Genomic DNA, 12,648 nt, shown 5'->3' with positions numbered 1-12,648 from the left:
CTCATTTCTAAAATCCCTCAACCATGAGTCCATCATCACAGTGCTTCAGTATTATTCTTCTGTTATTATTCCCTCCAGAACTGTCTTGAGCATCTGTCTGCGCTCCCGTCTCACGCCTCACATTCACCGCGTTCATTGTGTTTCGTCTTCTGAGGCGCAGCTCATTAATCAGAGGAGAACAAACACCACAGTGGAAAATCCCAACAGTGCATCAAACTACTACCAGCATAAATGGCTGCAATAATTTCAACTGGCTTAATGTTTTCCTTTTAGTTCCCCCTCGACCAATGAAAAGTAACGAAGGACACGCAACAGTACATTGTATAAGATCTGAAATAATTCAGTGCATCAAACTACACTCTGACTGATATATGCTCCAGTTTATCAGGAAGTGATGATTTTGTTCTCTTTGACTCTTTGGATGAAAATGCTGCAATATTTGCAAATCTTTTATGCAATATTACAATTGTGTACACACATCATTTAATGAAAAATAGCTACAGTACACGCTACTGAAGCCCTGTTTTTAGACAAGCGTGTGTTACAGCGTCTACTGTTCTGATCTCTCATCTCTTTGTTTTCAGATGACAAGCAACAAACCGCAAATGAACTTAGCGGCGCGCGCTCTGAGCTGATGTGGACGGGTAAGTAATCGTCCTCCTGCTAATGAATTCCATTATCTGTCCGTCTGATTGCATCTGAAGAGCAGCTTTACTCATGCAAATGAGACCAGAGCGAGATCTCGCAGAGAGATAGTCATAAACATCCGTAACTCTAATGAAGCGCTTCATCAGCTCTCGGCTTATTTATTATTTAGCCCAGTCCTTTATCTTCTCATATTAATAATAGTTCAGCCGGACGGATGATTTATTGTAGGGTTGAGACCACATTTCTCTGGTGGAGATTCACTCCATATCTGTGGGATTTTCCAGCAGGAGTCAGTCAGCATCCTTAATGCTATATACATATATATATACATACACAGTGTGGGAAATAAGTACTGAACACGTCATCATTTTACTCAGAAAACATATTAAGGTGCGGCTGACTTGAAAATTTTCCCAGATGTTGGTAACAAACGAAGAAATGCATATATGCCAAGAAAACAAATCTAATTTACAAATGAAGTTATGTGTGATAAAATAAAAAAAAGTATTGAACACATGAAGAAAGGGAGGTGTAGTTGGGCAGTGAAAGCCCAGACAGCAGCTGAAATCTCTCAGTAGTTCTTCAGCAACCCTCTGCCCTTCCTCAGTGTAAATGAATATCAGCTGCTTCAGTCCAACATCTACATTAGCAGGAGGATGAAGATGAAGCCATTTCAGCAAGACAATGATCTAAAACACAGCCAAGGAGACTCTCAGATGCTTTCAGAGAAAGAAAATCAAGCTGTAGAATGGCCCAGCCAATTACCTGACCCCAATACAATAGAAAATACAGAATAAAGCTCAGACTTTGATAGACGAGACCCACAGAACCATCAAGATTCTGACACTCTGTTGGAGTCTGTGAGAAACTCACACCTGAGCAATGCATGTGAATTCATTCTCCATATGAGAGGCGTCTTTAAGTTGCAGCACCAAAAAAGCCTAAACTTAGTCAAATAGTCAAAACTTTTCCTTTTTTTTCCCTAGCTATTAAATACAGTGGGAGGTTGCTAAAGAACTACTGAGAGGTTTCAGCTGCTGTCTGGGCTTTCTCTGCCAAACTACACCTCCCTTTCTTCATGTGTTCAATACTTTTTGCCTGCGTCATTTCATTTTATTACACAGAACTTCATTAGTAAACTAATTAATATTGTTTTCTTTGCATATGTGGATTTCTTCGGTTGTTCTCAACATCTGGTGAAAATTTCAAGGCACCTTTAGAAATATGTTTTCTGAGAAAAATGGTGACGTGTTCAGTACTTATTTTTACTGATTTAAGTCTATAAAACATTATGCATTTCTGTGTGTCCACCCTACGAGGACACAATGATGAAAAACAGTGGTTTACTTGTGAATGTAACACACCATCATGTAGCACAACTTGTTGTCATCAAACCATAAATACAATACATTTACAATTGTTCTATATTATTTCAATTGAATGAAAGAAAAGTTAATGAAAAATGCTTCAAATGTACCTGCAATTTTGGAATGACTCTCATATATATATATATATATATATATATATATATATATATATATATATATATATATATATATATATATATATATATATATTTAAATGTTAAGATAATCACAAAGATTTTCTTTAAATGGAGGTTAAGACCTTCTGAAAAATGTTATTAGAGCACATTTGGCAGAGCGGAGCTGACTGCAGTGCATTCTGGGATTCCTGTATAAGCGAGTATCTTAAAAAGCTGATCTCAGTGTTTTGAACAGGATCTGAGTGATGCTCTCTAGGTTTCATGAAGGAGCGTGTGTATGTGTGTGTGTGTCTTTAAACGGTTTCTCAAGTGCTCACGTCTGTTTGTTCACGATCTGTGAGTGATAAAGGCTCCTCTGAACCACACACTAACACATACACACACACACAATCTGAGAGAGATCAAAAGCACAAAAGATGGATAAAGACTTTTTAAAAAGACGCATCATCTGCACTACAGCATTGAGACACACACACACACACACACACACACACACACAACAATGAAGCCATCTATTAGGCCTGAGCCTGCACAGACAGACAAAATTACACATGCACTTACAAACAGACGCACACACACATAAACATACATACATATACAGACAGACACACATTTAAACCCTGACACACACCCAACCTCACACACACTCATATTTACACACAAACACATTCACACAACCACACACTAACAAACTCACAACCAGAGACTCACCTGTACACACAAACACATATTAACGCGTTAACACACACTGACCGTCATGAAGCCGTCCAGCAGACCGGAGTCTGGTTTGGGTGGTGCCTGCAGTCTCTCCATTGACCATTTCTCAATGATGGAGGAAACCTGCGGACTCTCCGTGTTCAAGATGCGGAAACCGGTCATGTTGACGCCACTGAAGCGATACGGCTCCATATCCAGAGCGAACAGATCCTAAACACACATACAAAAACAAACTTGAACACACCAACTACAGTAATTGATCTGTTGTGGTGATTCTACAGTTGCTATAGTAACAACATCTATAGCAATTGATTTGTTGTGGTGATTCTACAGTTGCTATAGTAATACAACAACTACAGTAATTGATTTTTTGTGGTCGTTCTACAGTTGCTACGGTAACAAAACTACAGCGATTGATCTGTTGTGGTGATTCTACAGTTGCTATAGTAACAACTATAGTGATTGATCTGTTGTGGTGATTCTCCAGTTGCTACAGTAGAACAACAACTATAGCAATTGATCTGTTGTGGTGATTCCTCGGTTGCTATGGTAACAACCTCTATAGTAATTGATCTGTTGTGGCGATTCTACAGTTGCTATAGTAACACAACAACTATAGCAATTGATCTGTTGTGGTGATTCCTCAGTTGCTATGGTAACAACCTCTATAGTAATTGATCTGTTGTGGCGATTCTACAGTTGCTACAGTAACACAACAACTACAGTAATTGATTTTTTGTGGTCGTTCTACAGTTGCTACGGTAACAAAACTACAGCGATTGATCTGTTGTGGTGATTCTACAGTTGCTATAGTAACAACTATAGTGATTGATCTGTTGTGGTGATTCTCCAGTTGCTATAGTAACACAACAACTATAGCAATTGATCTGTTGTGGTGATTCCTCGGTTGCTATGGTAACAACCTCTATAGTAATTGATCTGTTGTGGCGATTCTACAGTTGCTATAGTAACACAACAACTATAGCAATTGATCTGTTGTGGTGATTCCTCAGTTGCTATGGTAACAACCTCTATAGTAATTGATCTGTTGTGGCGATTCTACAGTTGCTACAGTAACACAACAACTACAGTGATTGATCTGTTGTGGTGATTCTACAGTTGCTATAGTAACACAACAACAACAGTCATTGATCTGTCGTGAGGATTCTACAGTTGCTATGGTAACAAGACCTGCAGTAATTGATCTGTTGTGCTGATTCCCCAGTTGCTATGGTAACACAACAACTATAGAAATATAAACAAATGACTCAATACTGTAGTTTTCTACAACTATAAGGCATTTTATACTACAATACATCACAGTTTACTGTAGTAAAAACTAAAGTATACTACAGTATTACAGTTTATCACTTCACTATAGTTAATATAGTTACAGTATTCTTCAGCATTAATTACAAAGACTTTAATATACACAGTTTAACTATACTATGGTTCAAAAACACTAGTTTTTACTATTAATTACTATAATATTATTTATTTCAGGCATTTTCAACACAAAACACAATTACTGGAGAAGCAAAACATCATTAATAATTCACTGGGGGTTTGTGTTAAAAACAGCAGCAGCGGTGTGAGACCAATAAACTTGTTTTCCCTTTGATTTATGTTTAATCTTTCTGCTCGCTTGAATAATATTTGGCTTGTTTGAACCTCACGAAAACAAAAACAAACACTGCACAAAATACAGCTCCTTCTTGAATAAATGCTCTCAAATCAAGATGATCCACTGGAGAAACAGAATCACTCTTGTTTACCGAACAAATGTATCTCAATTAAATGTGTTTATGCTTTGAACAGGAACAAATGTAAGAGAGTTCAGAAAAATAACCTTGCTTTTCTTTTGGAATAAGATTATTTTCTGATCCCAAAACTGTTTCTGACTAACTTCTTAGCTGTCTTCAAACCCGAACAACTAGCCTAGGCTATGCTAACAATCTGGAAAATCATGTTAGTAAAACATGCTAACAACATTATAAGCATGCTAAAAAGACACCAGTGAGCTCTTAAGGTTTTAACGCTCTTGGATATGCTAGAGCATGCTGATTGCTATACGTGGTAGCATCATGCTAATGTTAACATCATGCTAAGGCATTCTAAAAACAAGTCAGTGATGTTTAAGTTTTAATTCTCTTAAATGTGTTATTACATGCTGATTGCCAAGCATGGTAATGTCATGCTAATTCATGTTAACCATATGCTGAAAACAAGCTAGCGATGTCTAAAGGTTTTAACGCTCTTAAACCTGCTAGAACATGCTGACTGCTAAGCAGGGTAACATTATCCTAATTTATGTTAATGGTAGGCTTAATAGGAACCATGCTATTTCATGTTAGCATACTGGTAAGCATGTTAGGTTAAGCTGGAAACATGCAAATCCATGCTAGTGACAGCAAAAAAAATGATGAGAACATGTTAATCGCAACCAAAAATCAGCAAACAATTCTAACAATAAATATAATAGAAACACAATAGCAAAGTGTTCAACCAGACAACCATGCTAACAACATGTCATTTAATGATTAGCAAATATGCTAAAGCATGTTAGCCATGTGCTAAAACAAGCTAACAACATGATAATTTAAAGTAAAAACATGCTAATTCATGCTATCATTGTGTTAAACATGTTAGCATCATCCAAATTTGTTAACAGGAGGCTAAATATGAACCATGGTATTTCACGTTAGCATACAGGAAAAGCATGTTAGGTTAAGTTTGAAACATGCAAGTCCATACTAGCAACAGCTAAAAATGATGACAACATGTTAGTTGCAACTAAAAATGAGCAAACAATTCTAACAATAAATATAATAGGAACACAATAGCAACATGTTAAACCAGCTAACCATGCTAACCACATGTCAAATCAGGTTAGCAAATATGCTGAAACATGTTAGCCACGTGTTACAACAAGCTAACAACATGATAGTTTAAGGTGAAAACATGCTAATTCATGCTATCATTGTGTTAAACATGTTATCCATGCTTAAAAAAACAGGTTAAAACATGTTAGCCATTTGTGAAAACAAGCTAACAACATGATAATTTAAAGTGAAAACATGCTAATTTGTTCTATCATGTTACACATGTTATTCATGCTCACAACAGGTTAAAACATGTTACCCATGTGTGAAAACAAGCTAACAAGATGATAATTTAAGGTGAAAACATGCTAATTCATGCTATCATTATGTTACACATGTTAGCCATGCTCATAACAGGTTAAAACATGTTAGCCACATGTTAAAACAAGCTAACAACATAATAATTTAAAGTGAAAACATGCTTTAAATTATCATCCAAATTTATGTTAACAGGAGACTAAATATGAACCATGCCATTTCATGTGAGCATACAGGTAAAACATGTTAGATTAAGCTGGAAACATGCAAATCCATGCTAGTGACAGCTAAAAATTATAGCAACATGTTAATCGCAACTAAAAATTAGCAAACAATTCTAACAATAAATATAATAGAAACCCTATAGCAAAATGTTAAACCAGCTAACAACATGTCATTTCATGTTAGCAAATATGCTAAAACATGTAGGCCATGTTTTAAAACAAGCTAACAACATGATAATTTAAAGTGAAAACATGATATTTAATGATTTTATCGTGTTAAACATGTTAGCCATGCTCAAAACAGGTTAAAACATGTTAACCATGTGCTGATTTATGCAAGGAACAATTATAGCAACATGTAAATTCAACATGTTACAACTCATGTTAGCCCAGTGACAGACTATGTTAGCAATTTGTTAAAACATGCCATAAACTTGCTAATTCATGCTAGCAATGCTCTTTTTGAACTTTGACTTAACATAACAAGAGTCACATCTGTGATTTAACAGGAAAACAAATCACATACATTTACCTTAACAAGAATAAGTTGAGTCAGACTCCGAAATGAAAATGTAATATTCTCTGCTATAAATAATACATAATACACAGTGTTTTATGAATAACTCACCAGTGTCGTAAAGATGTAATGATAATATTCTGTCACCATTCCCATTGAAAGAGCCTGCGGGAGAAATCAGATAAAATCATGAATATCAATGGTTCAAATTACCAACTAGGTTAACTAGGCAAGCCGTTTTGTAGCCAATCAGGTAAAGGGTGGGTTAAAAAGGGGGTTAATATTATTGACTTTAACGTTATTATTAATTTTTAAACTAAAAGAAATAAGACTTTCTCCAGAAGAAAAATGCAATAGGAAACACTGTGGGATAATAATTAATATTTCAGGAGGACTAATAATTTCACACATATGACATATATCTGAACATGAATGTGTCTGTCATGCACTGTATGTGATTTGCATATACAGTGATCTATATCGGAATCCTACAGCAAGACCTCCATCAGCGCTGTGCTTTTAATAAATGAGAGACGCTTCATCAGTGCTGCATCTTTAATCAGAGATCTTAAAGCCCCGCGGCCAAAACGCCGGCTTTAATTACATTCCCATTCTGGTTCGAGGCCTTTGTAATAATGTCACACTAATAGAATTTCTAACACTGAGATTTAACATGTGAATTATGATTGGAGAAGACGAGCCATCATCACGAGCTATCATCGTTTATACCAGAGACGTGATTGAGAACCATGCTGAAACTGAATTGAGTATTTCGAATTAAATACTGCAAATATTAAATAATCAACAAATACTGATAAACTACAGGTTTACAAGGAAAAAACGCGCCTAGAGCGCCATCTGCTGTTAAAAACTAGTCTAGAGCACCATCTGCTGTTAAAAACTATCCTAGAGCGCCATCTGCTGTTAAAAACTAGCCTAGAGCGCCGTCTGCTGTTTAAAACTAGTCTAGAGCGCCATCTGCTGTTAAAAACTAGTCTAAAGCGCCATCTGCTGTTAAAAACTAGTCTAGAGTGCCATCTGGTGTTTAAAACTCGCCTAGAGCACCATATGCTGTTAAAAACTAGCCTAGAGCACCATCTGCAGTTTAAAACTAGCCTAGAGCACCATCTGCTGTTAAAAACTAGCCTAGAGCACCATCTGCTGTTAAAAACTAGCCTAGAGCGCAATCTGCTGTTAAAAACTAGCCTAGAGCGCCATCTGTTGTTTAAAACTTGCCTAGAGCAACATCTACTGTTAAAACGTAGCCTAGAGTGCTATCTGCTATTAAAAACTAGCCTAGAGCGCCATCTGCTGTTTAAAACTAGTCTAGAGCGCCATCTGCTGTTTAAAACTAGTCTAGAGCACCATCTGCTGTTTAAACTAGTCTAGAGTACTGTCTGCTGTTAAAAACTACTCTAGGATGCAGTCTACTGCTAAACTAGCCTAGAGCACCATCTGCTGTTTAAAACTAGTCTAGAGCGCCACCTGCTGTTTAAAACTAACCTAGAGCGCCATCTGCTGTTAAACTAGTCTAGAACGCAGTCTACTGTTAAACTAGTCTAGAACGCCATCTACTGTTAAAAACTAGCCTAGAGCAACATCTACTGTTAAAACGTAGCCTAGAGCGCTATCTGCTGTTAAAAACTAGCCTGGTGCAAAATGAGCTGGCAAAAACTAGCCTAGAGCATCGTCTGCTGTTTAAAACTAGTCTAGCACGCAGTCTACTGTTAAACTAACCTAGAGCACTATCTGCTGTTAAAAACTAGTCTAGAACGCCGTCTACTGTTAAACTAGTCTAGAACGCCATCTACTGTTAAAACGTAGCCTAGAGCGCTGTCTGCTGTTAAAAACTAGCCTAGAGCAAAATGTGCTGACAAAAAATAGCCTAGAGCACCATCTGCTGTTAAAAACTTGCCCAGAGCGCCATCTGGGGTTTAAAACTAGCCTAGAGCGCTGTCTGCTGTTAAAAACTAGCCCACAGCGCCCTCTGCTTTAACGGAAACTAGCCTAGAGCGCTGTTTATTGTTAAAAAGTAGCCTAGAGCGCCATATAATTTTTCATCACAGCTCTAGTAAATAATAAAGTACATTTCTGTGTGAAATACCCCCTTAATTACGAAGAGAAAAGTTTGTAAATGCTTTTTGACCTGTTTGAGGATCCATGCGGCCATCTCGTGACTGCAGTCGAAGATGACGTGGAACTCCTTGGCTTTCTTCATCTCCTTCAGCAGCGGTTTGGCATCCTTGGTGTCGGCGGCGAGCTGTCGGATCTTCAGCCGGATGTTGTATCTGGACGGAGCTTTAATGAGCTCCTGCAGGCGGATCAGACCTGCGGGACACCACAGCAGAACGCTGAGCAAACACTACAGCAGATCCATATCTGACAGCACACAAAACACACTCGCAAACACCACACCGATCTATACATTCACACTCCATTTCTGCAGCGGAGACACACTTCGGCTTAGAGGAGAGCTTAAGAGAAACGCTTGATTCGCATGTCCATGAAAGATGAATGCATGTGCTAAAGAAAATGCATGTTTTATTGTGTGTGTGTGTGTGTGTGTGTGTGCGTGTGTATGTGCCTGTACGTGTGTCTGTGCGTGTGTGTGTGCATGTGTATGTATGTGCATGTGTGTGTGTGTCTGTGCGTGTGTGTGTGTGTGTGTATGTACATGTGTGTGTGTCTGCGTGTGTGTGTATGTGCATGTGTGTGTATATGTCTCTGTGTGTTTGTGTGTGTCTGCGTGTATGTGAATGTGTGTGTGTGTGTATGTATGTGTCTGTGTGTGTATGTGCATATGTGTGTGTTTGTGTCTGTGTATGCGTGTTTGTGTATGCATGATTGTGTGTGTGCGCATGTGTGAATATGTGTGTGCATGTTTGTGTGTGCATGCATGTGTGTGTTCATGTCTGTGTTTTTGTGTAAGTGTGCGTGTATGCATGGTTGTGTTAGTGTGCATATATATGCGTGTGTCTGTGTGTGCATGCACGCATGTGTGTGCGTTTGTGTCCGTGTATGTGTGTGGATGTGTGTATATGTTCGTAAGTGTGTGTTAATGCATGGTTGTGTGTCTGTGCATGTGTGCATATGTGTGTACGTGTATGAGTGTGTTTGTGTCTGTGTATGCATGGGTTTGTTTTTAAGTGTGTGTTATGGATGGTTGTGTGTGTCTGTGTGTGTGCATATGTGTGTGTGTGTGTGCGCGTGTGTGTATGTATGCATGTGTGTCTGTGTGTGTATGCATGTTTTGTGTGTCTGCGTGTGTGCATATGTTTGTATATGTATGCGTGTGTTTCTGTGTGTGTATGCATGGTTGTCTGTGTCTGCATGTGAGCATACTGTATGTGTGTGTGTGTATGTGTGTATTTGTGTCCGTGTCTGTGTATGTATGCATGATTGTGTGTGTGCTTGTGTGCATATGTGTGTGTGCGTATGCCTGTGTGCGCATATTTGTGTGTGCATGGGTGTGTTTGTGTTTTTGTGTGTGCGCGTGTGTGTGTACGCGTGTGTCTGTGTATGCATGTTTGTGTGTGTGTGTGTATGCATATGTGTGTGCATATTTGTATGTGCAAGTGTGTGTTCCTGCACAGTTGTGTGTCTGTGTCCATGTATGCAGGTGTTTGTCTCTGTGTGTATGTGCATGTGTGTGTGCATATTTGTGTGTGCATGTGTGTGTTTGTGTCTGTATATGCGTGTTTGTGCTTATATGTATGTGTGTAAGTGTGTGTGTGTTTGTGTGTGTGTGTGTGTGTGTGTGCATGCATGGTTGTGAGTGTGTGTGTGCATGAGTGTTTGTGTCTGTGTATGTGTGTGTTTACATGGTTGTTTGTGTGTGTTTATATTTGTGTTCATGCATGTGTGTGTGTGTGTTTGTGTCCATGTATGTGTGCCTGTGTCTGTCTGTAAGTGTGTGTGTGTGGTATTTGTTTATGTGTGTGTTTTTGTGGTTAGGGTTAGGGTTAGACACACACGCACACACACACACACACACACACACACACACAGTGCAGTAACATTTATCAGTTGGTCAGGTATGCAGTGTTGTGATCAGATGTCTGTCTCCGCTGGGACAAGTCTGATTGCAGCAGTGCATCCTGGGATACTCAGAGGGAGGGGCTGCTATGCGCCTTCATGTGACCTTAACGACGAGTAACTAATGGTCGCCTGGCAACTGCCTGCTTTACTACTCTAGGTGAGATTGAGGACATTAGTAAATTATGCAGTAAAACACACACACATATACACTTACAAACACACACACACACACACACACACACACTTTGCTTTCCTCATTACACACAGTCACACCCACACATTGCACTCTCCTCATCACACACACACATATAGTATACACCTACAAACACACACACACACACACACACACACGCACGCATACACACACACACACACACACACGCACACGCACACGCACACACTCACAGACTTGCTTACCTCATTACATACACAGTCTCACACACACACACACACTGCCCTCTCTTCATCACACACACACTGTGCTCATTAGCGCTCCGTCATTAATAGCGGCGTTTGATGACGTTTGTCTGTAATCACACTAATTGAATGAAAGCAGGAGCTGCAGTCGTTTGTTTTAATTAGGAGTCAGTAAACACTCCACGACCACACACGCACACACACACACACACACACACACACATACACACGCACAGACTGAATCACCCCTGCTGCAGTGTGTGTGTGAGAAACAGAGAGTGAGAGAGTGTGAGAGAAATATGTGCACTGTGGCCTCACAGCAAGAAGGTCGCTGGTTCGAGTCTCGGCTGGGTCAGTTGGTGTTTCTGTGTGGAGTTTGCATGTTCTCCCCGTGTTGGCGTGGGTTTCTTCCGGGTGCTCTGGTTCCCCCCACAGTCCAAACACATGCGCTATAGGGGAATTGATGAACTAAACTGGCCGTAGTGTATGAGTGTGTGTGAATGAGTGTGTATGTGTGTTTCCCAGTACTGGGTTGCAGCTGGAAGGGCATCCGCTGCGTAAAACATATGCAAGAATAATTGGCGGTGCATTCCGCTGTGGCGACCCCTAATAAATAAGGGACTTAGCTGAAGGAAAATGAATGAACCCACATAGCAAAATTTCTCTGGCCCAGATCTGGCCCACACAATCAGCTTTTGCTTGGCCCACATGCTGCAGTGAATTACGGTACATGACTGGACCAAGTCTGGCTTCTAGACAAGGGCCAAACATGGACCATATCTGGGTCAAGTCTCAGCCAAGTTAATAACCCATAACTGAGCCTGAACTGGGCCAGATATATGTTGATGTGTCTCGACTGCAATGAAATTGATAAACCCACGAATCTTTGCGCTTTAGCCTTGCTATGGGTCAGCTTTTTCTCAAAGCAATTTGATTGGTAGATTTTTTTTTTCTTTATTTGAAAATAATAAAGATGTATTTTAAATGTGGGTCAAGGTGGGCCAAACCTTCATGGCCCACATATCAATTATTAACATCTGGGCCTAATACTACATTTTACATCTGGCCCAAGTATTGTGTGCCGCCTTAAAAACGATGCCACCTCTGCCAAACCACGATGAATGCCTGCTGTGCCAGATTTATGCCAAATCTGGGCCAGAATTCTTTGCTACCTGGGAAATTACATATCTTATACATATCAATAATGCTTTGGTAATACTGTACAAAATGTCATGCCAATGAAGCAACTTGAACTTGAGTGTGTGTGTGTGTGTGTGTGTGTGTGTGTGTGTGTGTGTGTGTGTGTGTGTGTGTGTGTGTGTGTGTGTGTGTGTGAGAGAGAGAGAGAAAGAGAGGTCATGGAGAACAGTATGGGAAATAAGTATTGAACACGTCACCATTTTTCTCAGAAAACATATTTCTAAAGGTGCGGCTGACTTGAAA

The 12,648-nt window shown here is 39.4% G+C and overlaps 1 protein-coding gene across 1 annotated transcript in view; it reads right to left on the bottom strand.

The window, feature by feature from the left end:
• Positions 1-12,648, bottom strand: part of LOC130223562 (glutamate receptor ionotropic, kainate 2) — a 43,423-nt gene that overhangs the window by 12,085 nt on the left and 18,690 nt on the right. The window contains exons 4-6 of the mRNA XM_056456404.1: positions 8,897-9,078; positions 6,862-6,915; positions 2,906-3,079 (exon numbers count right to left, since the gene is read on the bottom strand). Of these exons, the coding sequence (XP_056312379.1) occupies positions 2,906-3,079; positions 6,862-6,915; positions 8,897-9,078 (410 nt within the window). The remainder of the gene's footprint in view (positions 1-2,905; positions 3,080-6,861; positions 6,916-8,896; positions 9,079-12,648) is intronic.

The sequence above is a fragment of the Danio aesculapii genome, chromosome 4 (genome assembly GCF_903798145.1).
Source record: "Danio aesculapii chromosome 4, fDanAes4.1, whole genome shotgun sequence".
Classification (NCBI taxonomy): Eukaryota; Metazoa; Chordata; class Actinopteri; order Cypriniformes; family Danionidae; genus Danio; species Danio aesculapii.
This window is presented reverse-complemented; position numbering and strand designations above follow the sequence as displayed.